Genomic DNA, 26,408 nt, shown 5'->3' with positions numbered 1-26,408 from the left:
TATGGCAGTCTGTATTCATTTCTTATATCCCAAAAGTACCCACCAAGCTTCCTTTTATTAACATTGGGATGAGGGGAGATATACATATTGTATTAAATAATACATCAATACATCAAAACAGAACAAAAAAGATAGGTCAACAGTGCGGTTGATGGAAAGGGGTTTCCTAAGAAAAGCTATTTAACTGTTTAATACTTCATACGTGTCTCAAAGTATGTATTAATTCTTACTACTAGTTATTATATATGTGCAAATCCACCCGAACGTCGGATGTACATGGCCGAGTTCAAAATAGCTAAATTAGGCACTGTTCAAATTGTTTCCAATAAACCACTGATTAGAAACTCACTTAACCTTTAGAATAGAATCGTTTCTTAATATATTGTAGTTGGGGCATGTGAAAAATTTAATGCAGTGTACCATTGTGACAGCCACAAGAGCATGCATGATGTGTTATCTGAGATGTGTTTTTTAAGCCGATGGATGTTTAAAGTGACAAAATCTGGTATCATGGCTTAACTGAATATAACATTCTCCAAGTTTAATAATCCTCTTTTTCCGGTGACTATTCCAATTATTGATGGTATCAGGTAGGAATGACTTGGCATAGCATTCTGTTCTACAACGTATAGCCTGTGAATTGGTTAGATTTCTTTATATGTAATCACTAACAGCAAAGATGTTTTCCATCTTGTAAAAAGGTGTAATGGCTACGTTGGTCTCATTTGGCAGGTGACCGAATCATCAGACAGACCAGTCAAGAGTGACCAGTGTATTCGCCTGGTCTAAACTAATAATTACTGTGCTGCTCTCGACTGTGGGCAGAGTAAGCTATTCAAACTCGTTAAGTGATACAGATTAACCAGATTCCTCTACGCTGGGCAAACACTGGTCTATGTAGAATATCGTTATCTGGGACTATGGGTTGACGAGCATCTAGATATGTGAAACTGTGAAAGAGTTGTACAATTCTGCCAGCCATGCTTTGTCTTATTCTGTTGGGTGTATGTCTTATGATGTTTTTATAAAACTGTATGAAAGTCTTGTGGAGCCGGTAATGTTCTATGGCTCTGGTATATGAGGATAAAACGTTAATCTAATCCAAAATAGAGCCTGTAAATTATTTCTTGGTGTTAGTAACGGTACCTCCAGTATAGCCACTAATGGAGACATGGGTCTCTCCTCCCCGTTTGTTACATTACATGCTAATGTTTTTAGACTACCCCAAGATTTAATAACAGTACCTGTAACGCTTTGATGAAGAAAATGGTTACTATGTAAAAGTTCATGGAGTTCTAAAGTTGTTAAAATTGCCTGTAATCTTAATATTTATGATGTTTTAACTGCTCCAATGTCCCAAAAGAAGAAAATTGCCCATATTAAGAACGTTCTCATAAACAAAGATGAACTGAGCTGGAGAACAGAGCTTTGGAACGATAAACATAATGTTAAGGGCAATACATTAAGAACTTTCATGATCGTAAAGTTGTTGCTCCTTATGTTTTAAATACAGGGATCACTGTCGCATTTTAGCTAGTTTTAGATCTGGATCGAAACAGGACGATTTACAACCCCCCAACCCTTTCAGAAAATAGAATCTGCCCACACTGTTTTAAATTTGTTCATAAAAGTTTGTCGAAAATGAATTTCACTTTATTCAATGTTATGTCCTTTATGATCTTAGAAGTATTTTACTTAGATAATGGTCATCTCTTTTGTAACACGTGACGCGTTCATAAAATAACTTCCTCTGTAAGGTTCACATCCAATTGTCAGACATCCCATTTGGCAGGTGACCAAATCATCAGACAGACCAGTCAAGTGTGACCAGTGTATTCGCCTGGTCTAAACTACTAATTACTGTGCTGCTCTCGACTGTGGGCAGAGTAAGCTATTCAAACTCGTTAAGTGATACAGATTAACCAGATTATGATTGTGTAAGTGGCGTTTGATCTGTGTCGGGTTGTGGGTGTGTTGTTAGCACAGAGTAGTTTGTTCAGTGATATAGAACATAGGAAATTAAGAAGATTAATAAAAACAAATCGTTGAGGTTGTTTTGCATCATTTTCATTAAATATATTGTTACACAGATTAAACTGCTCCATAACCTGAGTACAATCTCACCCACTATAAGTACAGTATTATATTACATTGAGGAATTCTCTAAGATCGCAATGACAAGGTACGCCTATATTTTGCAACCTGAATCAATTCCCTGGAGCGTCAAGACCATACTTTGCTCGGTTTAAACAAGAATTGCAGTTAGATCCGATTTGTCGTAGATAAGTAATAGCGAAGGCCAAACAAACAAAATTTCCCTACATTTCTGAGAGATAGCTACTCTAACATATGTACACAGAGCAGCTAAAGATAAAAAAATGTGAATATATATATATATATATACATATACATATATATATATATATATATATATATATATATATATATATATATATATATATATATATATTAATGGGATCATCATAAGCATAAATTTTATGAATGCTAAAACTCGCAATAGATGTGTACCCTACTCACACACGAGTCCCACAGGAGACAGGTCAGCCAAAGTGGCCCAGACAGAAGACGATCACACTTAAACACTTAACAACAAAGCAAGAACAACAACTTTGAGGAATGGTGTCCTTTGCAATGATCTAATGAAATACATCAAAATGTGTGATAGAACTTGTTTCAGTTTATGTTGTATATATAGTGTCTTTCTGATAATGAAAAAAATATAATTTCTTATGATAACTTTTCCGCCCACTGTATGAGTGGTATGTTCCACATTAAAGTTAATAAGAAATAATTATATCCCGTAAAAATATTTCACTTCTTGTGTATGATTTGATTAAAAGTGCATAACTTATCCTGTAAATTCTCAAAATGTCTGCTTTCTGGCCGCTTGGTCTGTTCCACTTTAATGAAAGGTAAATAGGTAACTATTTCTTAACTAACCATCCTTGACTAATTCTGACTAAAGGTGCCGTACGCATTTTATATTGATCAAACTGTTATTAAGATCTGTACAAATCTTCTATTGCTTATGTAAAACATAACGAAATACAAATTATTTCATAACGTTATATAGTTGTCATAATGAAAATAGTATTAAAGCATTGTTGTCACATGCAATAATAGTACTGTTCGGTATCATTAGTAAACTTTGCAACCACATATTATGTGAAACCTTCTATAAAAGTTTAAGAAATTCAATGAAGCAGTGGTAAAATCTAACCATATATACAAAATTGTATAGTTTTGGAAATACCAACTATACAAAATTGTATATTTTGGAAATACCAAATATACAAAATTGTATATTTTGTATATATGGGTATTTTTTCTTGTGGCATGGACCAGTGGTTTGTGTATTTTGTCGTCTAAACTTTGGCGTACTTTGTAGGTATAATTTGGACCTGTATGGATGATATAATAGCTACCATACCACTTTTTGGTTAATTTGTTGGAAAGGCCTTTTTCAACTTTTTGACAGTAAAGCCAAACTCTTTGACCTGGGGCTAATTCTGGTTCTTTAGCCTTTCTATTATATTGTTCTGAATACACCTCCTTAGCCCGAGCAGTGTTTTCAGCTGCGATTGTTCTAGTGATTTCAAGCTCCTCTAGCAAATTTGAAAGATAACTTTTGTTATTGTGGCCTAAATTTTCGTTTGGAATTAATGCTACATCTTGTGGAGCTCTCATTTCTCGGCCAAAAAGCATAACGTATGGGGATTTTTGGGTTGATGAATTTGAGGCCATCCGATAGGCCATCATGATTCCAGGAATAAAATGGGGCCAATCATTTTGAGACTTGTTACAATAGGCTCTTAGTGATTGATTGATGTAAGACTTGAGCCTTTCTACACAGCTGTTTGTTTGAGGATGGTATGGGCTGGTATGGGTAAATTTAATTGCCAAAATTTCACAAATTGCTTTGATAAGTTTGGACATGAAGTTCTGACCTCTGTCTGATATTAAGGTCCTTGGAGCGCCATACCGACAAAATATTTCTCTGACGAGAACATCTGCTACTTCTTTAGCTTCTTGGGTCCGAAGTGGAAAGGCTTCACACCATCTGGATGATGCATCTGTGATGACCAAAATGTACTTGTACTTGTCTGGTGTTGTTGGCAGGGGACCGAGAATGTCAACGTGCCATCGGGTGAATACCTCTTCTACAGGTAGTGGACAAAGTGGTGCCTTCTTGCCATGGTAGTGCCTCTTGGTCTGTTGACATACCTCACATGTCTGGACATAAGTAGCAATATCGCTGTACATTTTGGGCCAGTAGTACTTAGGTCTCATGGTGTTGTGCATCCTTTCTTTCCCATGGTGGCAACCGCCAAACTCTGAGTCATGATAGGATTGCAGGACTTTATTCCTGAGGGTTCTTGGGACCGCCAGCTGTTTAATGAACTTGTCTGCATGGCCTTTCTGTCTTTGTGGAACGAATCTGTATAGGATGCCTTCGTAAATTTCAAAAGTATTGGCTTCGATAAGAATCTTTTGACGATCCTTTTCATTTTGTGGAAGGACATCATCCTCTTTGTAGTTAAAGATTTGGATGAAATCTGGACAAATCCTTTGTAGGTGACGTAAATTTGGATGTTCTTTTATACTTACTTCAACCAATGTGTCTTGAGTAACATCAGCATTTGTAGCATGTAATGCTGCGACAACATTAACTGGTACTGGCTGATAATCCTCTTCATATTCAAAGGTGACTGACCAGTGTCTTGTCTGTGTGTCTGATTCTAAGTGATTGACAATAAGTGTGCAAATATCCTCAGTCTGAGTTGTCTGTGTGACCTGTGTGGATGAATGTGTGTTTGGCAAGATCGTGGTACTGCTAGTTGATTTTGTTTGCTGAGTTGAAGTTACTGAGAAGACATCTTCTTCTGTCTGATCATTACAGTTAATATTTTCCTCATATTCCCTACCTGAGAGAGCATCAGCATTCCCATTGGCTTTGCCGCTGCGGTGAATAATGTCAAAAGTGTAGGTAGAAAGTTCCAAAGACCATCGCCCTAACCTACCTGTGGCATCCTTGATGGATTTCAGCCATTTCAATGCTATATGATCAGTGTAGACTGTGAATTTGGAATTTGCAAGGTATGGACGAAAGGATCTAATGGCTTCTACTAGAGCTAAGCCTTCCTTTTCTGTAATGCTCCAGTTCTTTTCGTTGCCATGAAGAGCTCTATCACCAAAAGCTATTGGATGTTCATTATTTTTCTCATCTTTTTGACTCAAAACAAAACCTATGCTCATATCACTGGCATCAGTTGCGAGAAGAAATTCTTTGTCCAAATTTGGATAAGCCAGAACAGGTGTATTACTCATAGCATGTTTGAGTGTGTTGAATGCCTGATCACACTCAAGTGACCATTGGAACTTTGGTTTCTTTCCTACTTCTGACTCTGAATGCTTCTTTAGCAAAGCATTCAGTGGAAGTGCTATGTGAGCATAATGTTTCACATACTTCCTGTAGAAGTTTGTGAGGCCTAAGAAAGATTCTGCTTTTGTGATTTGGGCACTGGAAAGGTTCTAATTGCTTCAATCTTTTTGTCATCAACTTTAACACCTCCACATGATAAGACATGACCCAGAAAAGAAACTTTGTCCGTTGCAAAATTGCATTTGGATGGCTTTAGTGTTAATTTTGCCTGTTTCAGATAGTAAAATACTTGCTCCAAATGTTGGAGATGCTCTTCAAAGCTTTTGCTGTAAATTATCAAATCATCAATGTAAATCAGCGCAACCTTAAAAAGCAATTTTCTTAGCACCTTGCTCATGAGCTGTTGAAAACAAAGTGGAGAATTTGTCAAACCTTGGGGTAAACGTTTGAACTGATAAAGGCCTTGATGGGTGACGAAAGCAGTTTTATGCTTTGAATCTTCATGTAATGGCACTTGGAAGAAGCCATTAGCAAGGTCTAAAGTTGAGAAGATCTTAGCTTGGGTATTGGCGATGTTATCAACAACATCATCAAAAACAGGAAGAGGCCATGACATTGGTAAAGTGACAGATTTCAACTTTCTGTAGTCACAAACAAATCTAATAATAATACTTATCATCAGGTAAAATGCATATAAAAAATATCAGTAGTTTCAGTTATAGCTTTTTAGATATATGCTAGCCTAAGGTAATGGGAGCGCATATCCTAGACATACTATTCAATAAGACAAGAGTTATGTCTACATAATTTAATAGATTTGAAGCTTTTAGATAAATTCTAGCTTAAGGTATCAAGATCCCATCTCACAGACAAAAGATATGTCTACATAGTCTTATAGATTGCCTTGAACAATTTTATTTAAGTAAATCTGTCATCACCTATATTAGAATAACATTCAGCAATTACTTCAATTTAGTAGTATCAACGTTCGTGATCGAAAAATCGGACAACTACACGATAGATAAGGATTCAAACACGTAATATAAAATATATATTCATATTGTTATGTTACATTGTTGGCGGAATATGTTTTCTAATCATGCAACCTCTAAAGTTTAACACAAAACAACTGTTACGGACTGTATGACCGATTCAAAATACTTTAAAAAGCATAGTCTGGAATGGAAGTTGCAACTTTGAAACTGGTACCCAAAGCTTAAGAAAGCTGCTTTCTAAGTGGCTAACATCGACTTCCTATTGGTCATTTCATCGGTAGGTCATAGTTCGCGAAAGGTTGTTCTTATGTGACCACCTGTAATGGGATGTCCTCGGCGATAGTGAGAACTTGTATCTGATCTGAATAAGATTGAGGTAATCTAAGCATGTGAATTATCCTGTTTTCTTTATTTAAAGCATTAATTGTTTATTGTTAAACAAGTTTATATAATCTCTGCAGCCGTTGTAATATGCAGCTGCCAGCCGATTCATCTCGCATCAAAACACGGGCTGTGTACTCGCGGGCAGATGACTACGGAGTACGCTGATCACTGTGTCGGATTAACGAGACTGATTAATGAGTGATTTCGGTAATTTGTTGCAAATGAGGTGTGTCGGAGTCGGAGTGCGAGACTGTCAGATTAATGGGTCTAAATAGCATTGATTTAATCGGTTCCCATAATTAGTGTCGGATAAAGCCGATTGTCGGATTAACGAGTGTCGGATTAACGAGACTTGACTGTACATACTGAAGCAAAATGTTAGGCAGAAGGGGTTTGTCGCTCTAACCAAGCAGATCTCTCTCCCACAGCCCAGAGGGTTGTACCGACTCTCTGTGGCACCCTCAGCTATATTCTAAGATATTATTAATTGTTCATTGTCAATTGTTCTTGTAAATAAAATTGTGATTAGTCTCCTGTGACTCCGGCTCTTTGCTGACTAATTCCCCCAAGAAAACCAGCATGCCTATGGAAGGTTTTGTTCACCCGAACAGAACCATAATAGAGTCATCACTACTTATGTTGCCAGCTCAAACGTAACAGATCATAGATTGCGTAATTGTGTAGCTAAATATGGAAACACCAGTCAACCCAAAGACTATAAACGCTACCTCGCTGTCTTAAACAAAATTATTGTTGGCCTTGGCATTGGGTCAAGTGTCTTTCAATAAACAGGAAGTATTCGTGCATGGCTGATTCAACATCCTTAAAAGTTTTTATTGAATGTCCTTGTTTACGCAGTTCATCATTAATAAAATCTAATCTCTCCATTCTGCGTCTGGCCCATTGTGACTGGGCTGTTTCGAGTTGTACTAATGCTTTATTATTTCTTTTCTGCTCCTCTCCTTTCATACTGGAAAATAAAAAATTACTCCCCCAAAAAGCCCGAGCATTAGCAATAGCTCCACCGACCATCATCGCAATTGATGCCATTTCGTGTTCAACAACAGTACTATATGGTAGTTCAAATGTTTAATTACTTCATTATGTCCTCTGGGATAAGCCCTTGTTTTATTAGCATATCTTTAGTAGTCATAACTAGGCCTACATCTAGGATCATCATACCGATGTCATAACTATTAAAATCTAGCTTGGGTGGTGTGGCATTAGTACCGTATTTTCTTGAGTATAGTGCGCACTTTTTTTTCGAAAAAACACAGCTGTGTAGAAGGGGGTGAGCATTATACACGAATTATGAGTTTGGATGTTTTTTCCCCCCATGGAAAGACATTACCGTGAGCACGAAACACTAGAAATACCATGTCAACAAAGTGTTCTTTGTATATCTGGACTTATATTTGTAACTTATTTCATTAATTTTATTCAAAATTCCTGATAATATTGTTTTTATTAATTTCGGCGATCGCACAACTCACCGTTATCAACAGCAACCACGGTCAGAATACCGCTATTGACGCCTTGAAACGAACTTTAGTTGACAGAGAATGGATACATATATCATAAATGACATACTTTGACTCGTTAAAAGTCATATTTGTTTTTGTTTGACGATTCTATGTCAACATGAAATTCTTGACTGGTCAGACTGGTTCCATGTAAAAAATAATACCCGGCAATAGTGATCAGCTGCTTCGCTTAGGGTTATTATTATTTTAAATATGTTTAGTAAAGGCTGCATGTAATTAAGAAAATAATGGAAAATATTATTCCTGATAAAAAAAAATAGTTTCAGATACAATTGTTGCCGATCCTGGCATTAAAAATCCTATAAAGTTATATCATTGGGTGTGTCTTGACTGAATCACCGGTCGATTCCAAGAAAACGTGTGTACAGCTGATTGCTGTTTCCAGCTTAGTTTACGAGAAAATACACAAGGTAATCTTAATCCCTAGATATAAAACAATGCCTAGCAGAACAATAAATACTATTTAAACGGTAAATAAACATGTCTGGTGATTTTTTATCTCAAATTTCGAATTTGTACTGACGAAGTTTCTCAGCACCTGTTCGTTTGCCGGACTTCGCTGAAAGGGTATGGTGTAAATTTTTTCTGCGCATAATATTCAAATTTCTTTTTTTCCAAAATATTGAACCCGCTAGAGGGGGGTGCGCATTATACATGGGTGCGCACTATACTCAAGAAAATACGGTAATCATTTTAGCTATACAGGCATAGCCAATGGCCAAGCCGCTGACCACCGCTGAATGATCCGTTGCGTTTACCAACATTTTACCATCTGTAACTGGTGTAGTCATTGCTTTTATAACATTACATGAGGGCTTAACTCTAATTGAACCTCATCTAATTTTTTAACTTGTTTTTTTCTCTTCTCCGGTCTTATAAAACAACCATACCACCGCAATAATACCTATAGCATAGGGAGCCCAAGTTTTAATCGGGCTATGTTCAGTATTGTGTATTTGTTTTGCCTTCCTCGCTAGCGCACCCTTTCTACCGTCTGCGACATTTTGAGGATTCTTAGTCATTCTGACTTGTGGTGCAATCGGGGCTTGTGGTGTTTCCACAATCGCTTGTGTTTCCTCGTTCACTTGTAGTGCAATCGATATTTCTTTCTCCATTATTAGTAAGTGGGCACGTATGTTTAAATTGACAATATCTAGCCATTATTAAAGTGGTGGTAAGTGGCGCCAAGAACAATCTGTATCTATGATTTGGTTGGTTGGTTTGTTGTTTTACGCCGCACTCAGCAATATTCCACCTATATGAAGGCGGTCTGTAAATAATCGAGTCTGGACCAGACAATCCAGTGATTAATATCATGAGCATCGATCCACACAATTGGGATCGATGACATGACTTAACCAAGTCAGTGAGCCTGACCACCCGATCCCGTTAGTCGCCTTTTACAACAAGAACAGTAACCTTTTACGGCAAGCATGGGTTGCTGAAGACCTAATCTACCCCGGAACCGTATCTATGATAAAACTCACAGCTTACTGCGCTTATAGCGTGTAGGATGAATTGATCTTTCCCGAGAGATTTGCATAAATAAATGCGATTTTCTGCTGGGATAGGAAGAAACGTACTAGCTACAGCTGTGTATAGTTGTAACATAGCCAAACCTATTGTTTTAGTCATGGTAGCTCCCAGTCTAGACTTGTTACGCGCGTATAGTTTTTTAATTTCTTCATCGGTCATGTTATCAAGTTTTTCAGTGGTATAATTTTCCCCCAAATATTGGGAACATTTTCCACCAGCTACCAAAGATGGAGTCTTTCTCTATGTTGATCCCTATGTTGATCTGTAACTACAGGTTCTATATGTTCATCGCATTCCATAATGTAATACCTAAGGAGATGTTTATGTCTAAAATAATGAAATATTGCATATCCAATACAGCCCCAAATAATTAACTGTTCCGAAAGAATGAGGATTTCAAACCACATTATTACATAATAACTGCTAATGTTCAATACGTCGCATTTTGTCAAATTTTGCTAAATTTGCTATAATTTGCAAAATTTTGCTATAATTTTGCTATTTTTGCTATATTTGCTATATTTTTGCTATTTTTGCTCAGCAGTTGCTATATTTTGCTCAGCAGTTGCTATATTTTTGCTAAATTTGCTATATTTTGCTCAGCAGTTGCTATATTTTTGCTAAATTTTGCTATATTTTGCTCAGCAGTTGCTATATTTTTGCTAAGCAATTGCATAAGCAGCTCTGACTTTATCTCGCTCGAGTTGGTAGAAATAACATCATTTTCGCGTAGACATTCCTCAAATGAATCTGGGTCTTTGCATTGAAACAGGGCTACCCATCTGGTCTGCTCTCTGAGATCTTTCAGAACAGAGTTGTAATTTTGAGTAAGTACCCAAATGCTATGTTCCATATGCCGTCCTGATAATGCTAAATATGAAAGCATATCTTTCTGAAAACGGTTGATTCTCCTTTGTATTTTTCGTGACATACTCGTAATCAGTCTTGTAAACGATCACCCGGATCAACTTTGTACACCCTGGGATCATTCATTACCCAATCTCTCGATATGTATGTTTTATTTACGTTTATAGTCAGCACATTATCATAATATGATCGAAAACGTCCAGATAATGACTTTGTAAAATATCTAGAATAAAAGCTGTTTTTCCACAACCCGTTTGCCCGCATATGATAGCGCAGTGCGGTTCTTTAGGTTAAAGATTATTAATAGATCACTTGCACGAATCTTCCATTCTGTATATTAATTTGCGCGACCATAATCACGTACAAATATATGTTTAATTTACCAGCCGCTTCAAAGAGCTTCGTTATCTGTATAGTAACACCCTCACTGGCATTTTCTATTCTCCGCCCACTGCCGTGTAGTTGGTCATCATCTGTAGTTTGCATGTCGAGCCATAGTGCATACTTCGTGGAAAGGAATTCAGCCATCGATACATCCCCGAGAGACAGATCTTTCACGACCATGTTAACTTCTGGGCTTCATTTTATAGAAGGGAGTTTTTTAATCTCATCCCACTGTTGATATGCTAGCATGCCTTGACTATATAGTTGATTAGGCACGCCCTCGATAGTCAATTCTACTTTTGTAATCTCAGGATTGTAGAACTTCTCGGTGTCTCTTGCAAATTGTTCAGAGGGGTCCTCGAACAACATTAAAATACCCTTCAATGATCTTGTGGGGACATTTAGTTTGATATTCCACGTCGTATCTCTTTTGTTGCCAAGGGATGCTTGATAAAAGGGCATGTGACTATCTAGTAAATCAAAGTCGAGCGGAATAATAGAATCGGTTACCTAATGCATCAGTAACAGCCTTATCTTCTATTATAGTCACTATCAGCACCCACACGCAGTCTCATTGTGTTCCGATCACAAATACCTTGGTACTGTAAGTTTTCCTGTTCTTTAGCCGTTCTCCAGAGATCCATGTAACAGAAGTGTACATTGCTATTGTCAATACTCAAAACTTCATTACCGCTAATTTTAATCGCAATTTTCTTAACTATCGCACGACCAATGTTCTAAACAAGCTCTATGTTAGCGTCAGCAGAAGTAAAATTAATTGTAAATGATAATTGTGCAGTTCCTGGAACTATCACATCGTGAGCTCCGATATTAGGAAAGCGAACCAGAAGCGAACCAATGGTACTCGGGTAATGAGTTATAGTTACAGACTGGCGAATTGCTTTGACTCCTAATGGATCCCGAAGTCTACGTTGTGGATTTAACTTGCGTCCGTACAGCGAAGACATTGTTTATATTGAAATTATGTAACCTTATGTTTAATATAAGAATGAATGATATTAATCTAGATAACATAACTGATACTAGTACAATCGAAGAGGGTACTGATGAAACCAGCTTTATGAATATTAACGATGAACTTTTAAAACCAACCGTTAATGAGTATTACGATGCTTTAAAAGAAGACAAAAAATATGTTACTTCAATTGGTCGTGACTATTCAAAGTTTACCATAGATAGTAAAGGAATATTGCGACTGCGTGGCTCTCCGGACATTGATGTTATGCATTCTTGTACTCGTAAGCCCCTAGCGTTGTCTACGATAGCTGGACGTCGTTGTGATATCAACATTCTTCGTAATGAATTAGGTCTTGTAGACTATGACAACTCACGAGCAAAACTTTCTGTGAAGACTACTAAGGTTCTTCAGACTGTGTGGACTGAACTCGGTGACGTTGATAAAGATAATTACGAAGAACGCGTGAAGCTGGCCTCAGACGGACTCTGAGAAATCTTGGATACCTACTACGATAAATTCCAAGTTACAGGTACCATCCTTTGAGTACAATACAGTGATCGCTCGCTATTGCGCTCTTCGATAAAGCGCTACTTCGGTTACTACGCGCGGTAACGCATGGCTCCCAAAATTTATGTACACTTTTATTACTGATAGTTTTACACAGACATAATTGTATTGTTGTTCGTTGTTCATTTGCACATAACGCTTCTCATTGCATAATCAACCGTTTATCGCTGAATGGAGTTCTAATAATCTGTTTGAAAACATCCGCGGCAAGTCCCGGAAATACGATTGTTCAACTAGTTAACTTTTCACACTATCGACCTTTGATCTTAGAAGCGCATGCATGCAATAAAAGAGAACCACAAGCGAAGTTTATATTCTTAATTAGTGAGGCAATCCAATTTGAGGCGACACTGTCACACACATGTAGTTGCTGTCACAACACGGCGGTCATTCATTTCGTAATCACGCTTTCGTAACATCGCCTGTTTTTTTTCGTAGTTATAACAAGCGATTTCATTGGATTAAAATTTGTTTCTAATGACGCTTTCTTGCCGAAATCTACTACAAGTTTCGTGATTGGTCAATTTTGAGCATGTGACCTCAGGCAGCCAATCAAATTATAGCTGTGATACCACGCTCGTGTTTGATAAATTTCAGAAGTTGGCAAAAGATTTTTTGTTAAATCGTGTTAATCTGAACGTTTTAAGCAGGAAATCACGATATATATTAAAAATATGGAACTTCGCGAATGTATCGTGCTAGGTTACGAGCTGTGACAAAGATTTTTCATGCATATATTTTTGCATTAAACATTGTGTCCGAGCCGAGAATTCAAGGCGACGAAAGCCGAGGTGTCATTTGACTTACATTACACGCGATCGGACGAAACGATGGAAATAATAACTTAGATGTAAGTTTGATTACTTTTAGATATATTTTTGTTGATTTTATTTATCACTTTGTATAATATATTTAAAGATTTGTTTAAAACGTCTTTATTTTGCTCTTTGATGTGGACCCGTTGTCGAAATGTGTGTCAGAGAATTATATTTTCAATAACATCGCGGGAAATAGTGAATAATTTTTTAATTTATCGATTAAAAATGATAAATTGAAATGGAATACGTATTTCAGACATTGTGAAATGTGACAGATTTAATAAATGAATGATATTACAGGTAGATCTAGGTCCATAAAAATATATACTATTTTGATGTGACGTGAGATAAACACATATTGATGATTTGAGATTTTCCGAGCGCGCGCCTCGGCCTCGGTTAAACGGCTCATCGTCTATAACGCCCACCAATTATTTGGACCCCATTGGTAGCGTTATAGCGAGCGATCACTGTATAAGGGAATTACGAGGCCTTGACAAGGCAATGCAAACAATGCAGGGAGAACTCATCAATAATATAGCCAAGCTATCTGAACTCGACAAGCATATAGCTTATGAGAAAACAAAACTTGAACAGGCGGGCGATGAATTCAGTAGACGCTGCGAAAGATCGGCCCGCCTCGAAGCTGCTTTAAGTAATAGAAAGGCACTTCGTTCACAAATCAGTCGAATTCGAGAAACTATCGATCAAGTCCTCAACGCTGATACTACACTGGCCAATAAAATTAAAACATTGTTCAGAGAACAGGGGATAACCATTGCCAGTATTTTAACCACATTGGGATTTATTATATTGACTTTGACTCTCGCGTTGACCGGTGGAGGTGGAACACCCACACAACCCACACCACCTAGTGATAAGGATGGTGTAAAAGAGTGGATTAAAAAGCATTTAAAAGCATTGGGAAAGCTTGTTGGGAAAGCCGCATCTGCACTTCCCAGTATAATAGGAAGTATTGTTTCCTGGCTCTTGAATTTATTAGCTAAGACCGCCACTTGGCTCAGTCAAAACTTGTGGGCACTGATCGTAGCAATTGCCGGGCTGTTGTACTTATCCGTAAAAGACTATATATCCAAATCATGAGCCACAACTCCACCTACTATAAGCGCTGTTTTTTCATCGATATGTTGTTGATTTTTAGCTGCAATATGTGGCGGCACTTGTGACTGTTGCGGTTGTGAAACATGTGGTGGCTTTTTCGGTAACTGTGGTTTTACTATTCCCGTTTCGCCTGTGTTTTTTTGCATCATTAATTCGGTGTCAATATCTGAATTTATACGTGGTTTTTGTTGATCGGAAGCAATAACAATTTTATTATTATAGCCGATCACTTGACCGATCTTAAGTTCCATATTACTCAGAGACATGTATAGTCCTGCCCCATAAACGTAGTCTACTTTGGATTTAGCATACTGTAATACATCTTGATAAGGCTTTATAGAAGATGGTGTGTCAACTGGTGAATTAATAGCATCCTCTACGTTTGTGTCAAACTGTTTTTGTGCATCGAGCACCGTCCCAGAACCAATTATTCCCATTCGTTTTTGCGATTATGCACCAAGAATTGCCCATACATAAGTTCTTATTGATTCATTAACTCTTACAAATCCTGGGTTAGTAAAATTATTTTCTGTTTTATCATTAAGAAATTCATTCCAAGCGTTTGCGGTATCGTTTAGTTACACAAATTTTGTAACAATATAAGGCAAACCACTCTTAAAGCTCATAAGATCTGCTCTCCTCTCTTACTCAAAAGTTCCCAGCCATGATTAAGATTATGCATTATTACATAAAGACTGGTTTTCTGTAACAACTTAAATGGACTGAATGGTTGAAGATTTTTTTAAACTAAATCATCACTTTCTTCTTTAACAGTTTTTTGTCCACTGTACATACACCTAGACCATGGTTAAGTCCTTTAATACGCCAATCTTTACTCGTAGAAATATCAAATTCCTGACAAATACGCTCATACATTGTACAAATTATTTGAGGAATTCCATGCTCGATTCTTTAAGCCTTTGGGAGCTAGTCTCACAGAAAATGAGTCGAATGGGATGCTGATTTTAAACAGTGGAGGGAAAGATATAAGTCTTTACAGGAACTTGGATTACTGAAAGAATATGTATTACCCGACGCAACAGAGCAACGAGTTAAATTACGCGATTTAGTTCCCTATAAAGAGTTGCGCATCCATCTTGATCAGATCAGTACAACGGATAATATTCAACTCAAAAGTCCTTCAACTCTGCTAAGAGCTATTCCAGTCAAAGATGAAAAATACAATAGCGGTAGAATGGAATCTTTCTCATCATAACAATATATAAAGTTAAAGCAGGGCATTATTTCAGATCTCAAAATTTCTGTATTAGATGTAAAACATCAACCTGTACATATAGGATACTTCAGTGTAACACTCCATATTATAAATAATGGTTGATTCATCAGGCCCTGGAACGCATAACCTTAGACAATGTAATACAATTGCGCTTTCTGATCTTGGAGACACCGAAGGATTCGATAAACCCGCAAGTTATATGCTTTACACTTACAAGATAATGTATACAAGCGGAAAGAAGTTGCATTCACAGCTAATCTAGGAGATTTAAGTGATGTCGACGTTAGTAGACTCCTTAAAAACACTTCGTACAATCTTACAATCGCAACGATGATAATAAATGGACTTTGGTGGAAGCAAAAATCGAGTGGCTGCTGAATATCATCATTGCTCCACCATATGTGATGACGGGTAAGGGACATAATTTAACTAAGATAATGAATAGTGGGATCGTACTCGGGGCTTATATCCCCTCAAAACGAAAAAGGGTGTTAGTCTCTCCCCTACCAGAAAACCCAGGTCATATGTTACTGAGTCATCCAGCAACAAAAAATGTTAGTTTAAATTTGGTTACTGAATTCAATGATATAAAACAGAACTTGAATGCTATATCTGATCTTTCTACACTTATTATTGAAGTCTTGTTTGGAGATGCACCAGAAGATGCCTTCGAAATATTACCAGGTCTATCAATTAAATGGCTTAAGAAACACCAATGTCGACGTTGCAGTATTATTTATATGCGAGTATCACCCGTTGCAACCCTTGAGGGGGTCCAAGTTAATAAAGGTGAAAGCATTTCTCTTACTTAGATATTTATGCCACATAATATATATTTATTAGGTTGATGTATACTCTCAAAACATTTAAGCAAGACCAATTAAAGACTATTATATGATATAATAATATACATTATGGGTTTATATCCAGTTCTTGATGAAGTATCTGAAAAGATGGATTTCGATTACATCAAATAAGTGACATAAAACATCGAATAGAAAAGGAGAGGGAGTTGAGACTTGGATTGTATAAAAAGTATCTCAGAGCTGTGAATACTCTCGACGGAGTTGACACCGCGCTTGTAATCCGGTGTTGGATTATTATCAACTATAATTGCCACGCTTATCCTATTTGGTATGGAAGTAGTGGCGGGAGTCTCAGGACTGGCAGGAATAGTGATAAAATTTATTTCTCATAAGTTGAAAGAAAGCATTAAAACATGATAATATTCGGATACTCGCCGAAGCAAAGTTGAACAGCATTGAGGATCATATTTTAACAGCACTGGCTGAGTGTAAGATATCCGGGGATAAGTTTCGTTTAGTGTTGTCAGAACTCACCAAATACAATGCAATGAAGCAGGAGATTCAATCAAATTCTCGTAAGACCAGTGGTATTAACGAAGACAACAAGAGCATCAATTATTCCGTGCCAAAACCAAAGAACTGGTTGGAGATTAAAAATAGATTGTTTCATATTGTTGCTTACGAATGCTTACATAAGTCTATAATAATGTCAACAAAAACATTTATGCTCCGGGACAAAATTATCAAATGGTGAGAATTACCACAGGGTATATATTATATCAGTGATGTCAAACCAACTAAATATGGTCATCCATTGTTTCTTTCCAATTTTGAAAAAGAGTATATAGTCTGGTCTCCCAGTAAAATGAATGAAGAACTTAGTAAAAATGTTGAATATCACTTTGTTCAAAAATAATGGTATGCGTATTAGTATAAATAATAGAGAATATTTTCATTAAAATTTAGTTTAGTCTCATGACGATCGTTTGTGCGCATCATCATTTTTGCATAAAAAAATTCTCTCTGTAGTAGCAGTATTGGGTATAAATCTGGCTCCAGTGGAAGTGAGCCAGAATCTCCATTACCTATACTACTCTACAAGATCTAACCTACAGAGGGAAGTTACAGTTACGCCCACTTTGGGCATAGATGAGCACTACCATAAATATCAAAGTGGAAGATCTAACTCAACCCCCTTCAGGCCTTCTGTTGGAACAACAGTGGCTTGAATGTTATGCTCATATTCCCCTCTCCAATACATCGCCTCCACACAGATGTGTCAGGTGAGGGTTGGGGTGCTCACATGGATAATGTCACAGTTCAAGGGGTTTGTCCAGACATAGACACGAACATGCATATCATTTGTCTGGAAGTGAGGCCTATTATCCAAGCAATTAAAGTATGGGATCACCTCAGACATCACCACAATACAGTCAAGTCTCGTTAATCCGACACTCGTTAATCTGACAATCAGCTTTATCCGACACAAATGATGGGAACCGATTCAACCAGTGCTATCCCGTTAATCTGACAGTCTTGCACTCCGACACCGACACATCTAATTTTCAAGCACTCATTAATCAATCTCGTTAATCCGACACAATGATCAGCGTACTCCATGGTCATCTGCCTGCGAGTACACAGCAAGTTTTTTCATGCAAGACGAGTTGGCTGGCAGCTGCATATTACAAAGCTGCAACAATAAACAATTACTGCTTTAAAAAACAAAAACAGGATTTATCATATGCCTAGATTACCTCAATCTCATTTACCTCGGATACAAGTTCCTGCTACCACTGAGGACATCCTGTTACATGTCACCCGAGAACAACCTTTCGCGAACTTTGACCGACCAATGAAATTACTTACACGAAGTGGTCATTAGCCACTAAGAAAGCAGATTTCTTAAGCATTGCGGCACTAGTTTCAAATTAGCGACTTCCATTCCAGACTATGCTTTAAAAATCAGCCAATTTTGAATCAGTCATACAGTCCGTAACAGTAGTTTTGTGTTAGTTTGGTTGCATGATTAGAAAACATATTCCGCTGACAATTTAACACAACAATATGAATATTTCATTTTCATTATCGTTATCTATCGTGTAGTTGTCCAATTTTCGATCACGAACGTTTATACTACTTATTTCGTTCATCCGACATACTCATTAATCTGACATAATCATATGCAACCAACAATGTCAGATTAACGGGACTTGACTGTGTAGTGTGTACATAGCATTAAGGGGGTACGATGTCGAATCATTTGCCTTATCAGACTTGATGACCTGCAGGATGTAAGCATTACACATACCGGGTTAAGTTAAACATCAATGCAGATTGCCTGTCGGAAGAGCAACATAGTGCCCATGAAATGGTCCCTCCATCCCGAGGTATTCAAATATACTTACACTCAAAAGAAACGCAGGTGGTTTTAAGCAAATCGGTAACAAACACGGAACCATAAATTGATACGAGTTTTAGCATGTAGTGAAGCCTGATGGTGTTATCAATATTTTTGGTTGCATTTTGGAAGCCCCGAGTAAAAGCACAACATAAAAAACGAATCGCCAAAACGCACCTTTTCAATGAATGTTTGGGTATCATGCACCCATTTCTCACGAAATCTAAAATGCACGAACTGAAGTGGGTATAAAACTGTGGCCGATTCATGGACCTACCACTCCTTGGTCAACAATGCCACGCCTAACTCAAATTCAGAGAAACCAGGCTATCGGACGTTTGGAAGCTGGAGAGTCTGTCCAAGATGTTGCCCGTCATTTCAACATTAACATAATCACAATTTACCGTCTCCTGCATCGATACAATGCTACACAGACCACAGATGACCTTCTTCGGAGCGGTCATCCTAGGGTTACCACACCTCGACAAGATCGGCAGATTACCCGTCAATATCAGCAACATTCGTTCCTAACTGCAAGTGAAAGTGCTCGACAGACCATAGGAACACATAATCGACACATTAGCCGGGACACTGTGATCCGACGTCTCCGTTCCAACAACCTCAGATGTCGCCGACCAGCACGTCGTCCTGTTCTCCAACCACGGCATCGACAAGCACGACTTCAGTGGGCACAGGGTCATCACAATTGGCGTCATTGTGCTGACAGAAACTTTGTGGAAAGGGATCCATGGGGTGGACCTAGCCTCATGATATGGGCAGGGATTGGACTTAATTCAAGACTTGGACCCATGTGCTTTCTGATTGTTGGTCAAGGTCGGGGACACAGCGTCACTGCTCATCGGTATATCGACCAAGTGATCAGATCCCACGTTGTTCCATTTTTTGCACAACATCAACAACACATTTTCCAGCAGGACAACGCTCGTCCCCATGTTGCCAGAGCTACAATGGCCTTTCTGCAACAACACAACATCCATGTTCTACCGTGGCCAGCCCTCAGTCCTGATTTGAACCCCATCGAACACTTGTGGGATGAGGTTCAAAGGTGTCTGCACAAGGTGCGCCCAGTCCCTACAACTGCCGATGAACTATGCACAGCTGCTCTGGATGTGTGCAGGAGGATCCCTAGGGCCTTCACAAATCGTCTGATCCACTCAATGTACAGATGTGTTGCAGTGATCAATGCTAATGGTGATCACACCAGGTATTGACTGACATTTTTGGTATTGACCCGAAACTGTGTAAGCCCTTAACATTTGATAAAAACAATTATGTCATCTGCCATTTAATCCATTAAACTGTCTTCAGTCAAATTTTTGTCAATCTTGCCCTAATAGTATTTCTTGTCTTTACTGTTGAAAATAAATAACATGAATACTGCATACTCGACTTGTGTTTCTTTTGCATGTGAGTATAGATCAAGGCGACATGGGATACCCAACATCTAGATCTTTTTGCCACCCGCATCAGCAACAGGCTCCCGTATGTTTCAGTCCAGTACAAGGAGTGAATGTGGGACCTCTAATTGTACCCATGGTGGTGGATTTCCGCCTTCATATTTGCCAGAATGCCAAGTTCCACCACAGCACCGTATCTCTGTGCTGCTTCCTAATAACAATTTTATATTGACTTGTTTCTTTGGTTAATTTTCTTTTCAACTTCAGACTATAACTCCTCCAGAGCATAACAAGATGTCAGAACCCACCAATCCCTTGCTTACATTCTGATGTAATAGAGCTTTTGTATTTGTATGAACTTTCAGACAATATAAATTGTTAATAATTTAAAAATTACTACCTCTTTTACATCTATGGTAACCCTCCCCACCTCCCAAATGATCTGCATATAGGTTGCTGAAGTGAAGACTTTCTGGCTGCACATGCACAGAGCTTTAGGAAGGGAGATACCATGAGTATCTCAACTGGTTACGGATAATTGACAGCGAAGAGTACTTCTGTTGAAAATGTGAAGATTTCATAGTGTGATGACAGCCAAAATACAGGGTTTCTGGCATTGGTGTAATAGATGTTGTAGTAATTTAATTATTTACAATTATAACTGTTGTTGATTTGCACGCTGATGATTTAATGATTTTGTCTGTATAAATTTGAATATGTAGCATTGTCTCATGAAAAACTAATGAAAGTTTCTGAACAATGACTCAGAGTACATATGTATATGTATATGTATATGTATGTCCCAGATGATCCATCACATACAAAAAGAAGTTCTGACAAATAGCTTGTTGAAATGTCTTTTTCAGATTATTGAAAAATCCTTTGAAAACAGCCAGATAATTGTTAATTGATTGATCAACTGTTGTGTTACAGTACAGTGAAGCAGTGTTGAACTACCGCTGTGTGCTGCGGTCAGTGACAGAGCATGAAGGTCGCCTGAAGACAGATGACTTACAGCAGCTTCATGCCCTCCACAACCTTCATGAGATCCTAATGATAAAGCCAGCCAATGTCCACCCTACACTCAGGGACCATCAACTCCATGAACAGGTGAGTGCTTTCACCCAAATCAATTTATTCTCAAGATCATTAATCAACAGATATGACTATTATGATAATTTGATATTGTGGTTTGTGTAAATTCAATGTATTTTGTTTCTACTTACTACATGCTTGTCCTGTGTATTAAAAATTTAATTTATTCACATGTATGTGTACATTTTACTCCTACAACTATCCCTGGTAATGTTTCAAAATTCCCCCTCTTCGCATGCGCACATGTCTTGCATACACATACGCACATGAGCCTATTTGCCCATAAAGCCCCGTCTCTCTCCATTCCTCTCCCAAACTAGAAGGACAACAAGACTTGCGACAATAATTGCTATAACTTTATTGTGACCCACTGCCGCTTGCACGCACCACCTCCTGCATGTCAGCAAGGGACCTAAAACACCGGCAATGGCACCGAAACGGACGTCAAGGAGAACCAGGACAGCTGTTCCTGTAGAAAATGTTTCATCTGCATCACATGAAACTTCCGACAACAGTTGACATGTAGGGTCACAGGTCGGAGCGAGTGTGACAGGCAGAGCTGTTCCTTATCAGACAACAGTTGACCTGAGCCAGAGGCATCACAGTGCCTGCATCATAGGGAAGGAAGACGATCTTACAACTGTACAAGGAGAATTTTAACGATAAACAAACGGCCTGAAGAGGGGGCAGCGCTGTTCAATATGCCTCACCCGATTCCTCATTGTCATCTGTACGTGCTGTTCCTTCCTGAGGGGTACGCACATCAACTGGGGCGTTCCGGACACCAGAATATATACAAGTACTTCTGGCCTTTGCTGTAGGTCATGTGACCTGTGCAGTAGCATCAGCCACCACACAGCCACATATCCATCCGTGTTGACGAACACCTGCAAACAAGTTGGCCCACAATATACCTTTGGGAAAAAGAATGCTACCTCCACTAGCACTACAAACAGCACCACAGATTTGCATGGTCGACAAAAAATATGGTACCAGGGACAGAAAGTCTGCAACAATTTCAAGGACAGTGGCTGCATGCATATTCTGTACTCTCTGCATGTGTGCTCCATTTGCTTCGGAAAATATTACAACAAATTGGTTTGCAAAAAATCCAACACTACTTTCAATGAGTGACATGGTGTCAACAAGTAACAATTGGCTGAGGAATTGACACCACTAAAAGCTAACATCATACAAGAGGAACTAAGTCTGTTGCGCAGTTGAAGGCGACGTTCACATGTCTACCTTTCGTCTTTTTTACTCTACTTGAAATTATACGATTAATGGGGAACTAAATGTGATTCTCTTCCCATCACATATGGGGAACTAAACAGGATTCTCTTCCTATGACATAAGGGGAACTAAACGTCATTCTCTTCCCATGACATATAGGGAACTAAACAGGATTCTCTTCCTATGACTTAAGGGGAACTAAACGTGATTCTCTTCTTAATGAAAAATGAAACTATGGGAGGTCAATGACCACGAATGCAGGAATGAATAATTAGCTATAGGGGCAAGTACACACTTTACGTTTCTAAGGACCAGGAATATTGGTCCATCTGAATAATATTCAGACCACGAATATTGGTCCAACGACAACTAGTTTCGTTAAAGACCACAAATATTGGTCTACGATGGTAAAGTGTGTCTTACCCCAACGAACAAAAAGCCTACACTGTGAATATGGTTAACTATAGGAGCAATTACACACTTTACGTTTCTAAGGAATATTGGTCTATGACCATGAAGGTAAAGCGTGTCTTGCTCCAATGTATCACATGTCAGAATTCATTTTCTGCATGTGAAACGAATGCCAGGATCTGATTTCCATGAAGCATGTGGCGTTTATACTAAATGTTCATGTTACATGAACCGAAAAAATGTTTGTTTTGTTTTTATTATTTTCTCTCCTCAACATACCCCCACTTGATGATACACCCATGTCTATCAACTAATACCAATAGATTTCAACATGAAGACAAACTAACAAACCAACGAACTAACAATCCCAATCAAAATTCCACTATTTTCACTATGTACAAGAATACTGATCTGATATGCCAAATCTTCTTCTTTTGCAGCCTCATTGAACTGGAAAATTAATTCTCTGTATCACGGTTCCATTCTAAAGTTTTGATTGTCCAACTTGAACCTCCACAACTCTAACGTGACCATTCTGTCCATGAATGAGGAATTCGTCTCTCAAGTTTATCAGTGACTGAAGTCAACAACTTCTTTTTGCCAATCATTTTCAGTTGAAGTCATGAATTCAGGGCCTTTTAACCATTTCCTGTTCTCCAATGTTTGAACTTGAGCACCTCTGCTGACAATATTTGCAGATTCAGTTGTGAGGGAACATACCTCCACTGACTAGGATTTGTATTCTCATGGATGTATCCAACACGATTTGCCACAAATGACTTGAAACTTCTACTCAGACTTTTCACCCACCACAACACATTTAAGCTATCAGACCATAGTGTTGCAGACTGAGGTGTTATTGCCAAGGCTATTTCAACAGCATTGAGAAGTTTAACTCCAATGACAGCTGCAAGCAATTCCATTCTTGGAATACTGACTGCTTTAAGAGGTGCCACCTGACTCTTTGCAGCTACGAGATTGCTTGAGACCACCTCACCTTTGTCCATAGTGACTGCATACACAACAGCCACATATGCTTCTTGTGAAGCATCTGCGAAAACGTGCAGCATTGTATTTTCTATATCAAAAGCCACTTGAATGCATCTTGGTATCTGAATCGATCTAAGATGTTCTATTTCCTGATACCACTGCCATGCTTTCTATTCTAATTGGGGGTTGATAACTTCATCCCACCCAGCACCTGTTGTCCATATTTCTTGGAGGATAACTTTGACCTTTATGATGAAAGGTGCTAAAATGCCAAGAGGATCGAAGAGCTTTGCAGTCTCTCTCAGAAAGTTTCTTTTTGTCATGCTAAAACTGTTGCCTTGGACATGGTAACAGAAACGATAGTCATCACTTTCTGCATTCCATGTCAGACCAAGAGCCTTAACTGAAAGCAACTCCTGCATGTGTATATTGATCTCCTTCAATCTGTCCTCAAGAGGAATGTTGTCTAGAACCTGTGTTGAATTAGATACCCATTTTCTGGCATGCATACCTGCTGAACTCCATAAGGCATTTAGCTGTTCATAGAGTTCTATTGCCTGACCATCACTTTCTACCGAATCCATGTTATCATCCATGTAAGTGGATTTCTGAACTGTTTCTGCAGCCAAAGGGAATTCTCTTTCGTGATGTTTGGCGTGTTCTCGTTAAATATATTGTGCCAAGAAAGGAGAACAATTCATTCCAAACATAACTCTGGTAAATTCGTAAACATCAGGGGTTTGGTTCTGGTCCATACTTCTCCAAAGGAATCTGAAATGAGAACGATCTCCTTCACAGATTACAATGTGGAGATACATCTCAGCGATATCACAAATAATCGCAACTGGGTGCTTTCTGAAGCTTAGCAAAATCTCAAACAAATCATTTTGTAACTTAGGACCATGATCAATTGTATCATTCAAGGACAGACTGTTACATTTTCCTGATGCATCAGAGACTATTCTGACTTTTGTTGTTGTTCTGTCTGGTTTCACGTCAAGACAATGAGGTAAGAACCATTTCGTTTCTCAAATTTCTTTTTCAGGCTCTTTCCTGATGTAACCTTTGTTGATATTGTAACAAAAATTCCTGTTCTAGCAAGGTTAACAGGTACTTCAAAGATCACACTTACAGCCTTTTATGACAGTGGAACAACTTCCAGCCATCATACTCATTTCAACCATGGTACCAGCATTATGTTGTATGTTATTAGGATGACAAACCTTTAAGCAGTGTTTTTTCCAAGTTACAGAATCAAGTATAACAGTAAATTCCAACTTGAGTCACGTCAGTCATGTTTACAGTCGCCATCTTGGATTTTCTGACGTCACGTTTGCGTATCATGTGACCTTACGTCACCTATAAATAGACCTGTCAAGTTGAACTTCGGGGCGGCAATTTTGACTTTGACAAGCAAGGTAGGGTTTCAGGGTTATGTCACTGCTAAATTATATTTTTCGCATTCTAAGAGATTTTTATTGTATAGCTTTTAATCTAAATGGCTTATATTAATACATGGTTGGCTCTATTAAGTATTTGATCGTGGATTAGTGATTATTTCCCTTTGTGGACATCCGGAGGACGTCTGACAGTTCCGAGACTCCGACAGCCATTCCGAATTTATTCCGAATTTATTCCGACAGAATATTCCAAGATTATTCCAAGATTATTCAAGCATACAAGTTACAGTTACAGTTATCACAAGTCGCAAGTGATTTGTCGTCCGTATAAAATATTACAGTTTACAGCCTATATTTAGATGTTTTGACAGTCGTCGATTGTCATCGTGATCCGGGGGGTCCGAGGTCATTCCGACTGGATTGTTTACATTATCAAGTTGCGTGATGATGCCATCACAGTCAATGGTTTTTATCTACAGATGTTTACAGGGATCGTTCTAGAATTGATCCTATATATTTAATTCCAAGCTTTAGTTAGGATTTGACTTAATGCTGACTTAAATTGCAGTTTGATAGCTCTTGGAGGTGTGGCCTCATTGTCATCCATTCTGGGTCACATGACTTCCGAAATGTATAGTTTACATGATATGGATCCAGTTCCGGTTGCAACCAAGTTCGTACATTTTCAAGTTTCAAAGTTTATTGTACAGTTTAATTGTTTTAACAGTTCAGATATATCAATCGTTGGAGGGATACAAACAAGTACCGGATTCTAGAGCCACGATGTGACAGACAGTGCCGAGCGACTGATGTTTCC

General features: G+C 38.2%; 1 protein-coding gene across 4 annotated transcripts in view; it reads left to right on the top strand.

Annotated features, from left to right (window-relative positions):
* The window catches only part of LOC139473774 (E3 ubiquitin-protein ligase SHPRH-like), a 361,380-nt gene that overhangs the window by 185,647 nt on the left and 149,325 nt on the right, over window positions 1-26,408 (top strand). For all 4 annotated transcript variants that reach the window (XM_071256526.1, XM_071256527.1, XM_071256528.1 and 1 more), the window contains exon 18: window positions 21,396-21,572. In XM_071256526.1, the coding sequence (XP_071112627.1) occupies window positions 21,396-21,572 (177 nt within the window). The remainder of the gene's footprint in view (window positions 1-21,395; window positions 21,573-26,408) is intronic.

Source organism: Haliotis cracherodii, unplaced genomic scaffold (assembly GCF_022045235.1).
Source record: "Haliotis cracherodii isolate W230 unplaced genomic scaffold, xgHalCrac1.p SCAF_3, whole genome shotgun sequence".
Taxonomy (NCBI): Eukaryota; Metazoa; Mollusca; class Gastropoda; order Lepetellida; family Haliotidae; genus Haliotis; species Haliotis cracherodii.
This window is presented reverse-complemented; position numbering and strand designations above follow the sequence as displayed.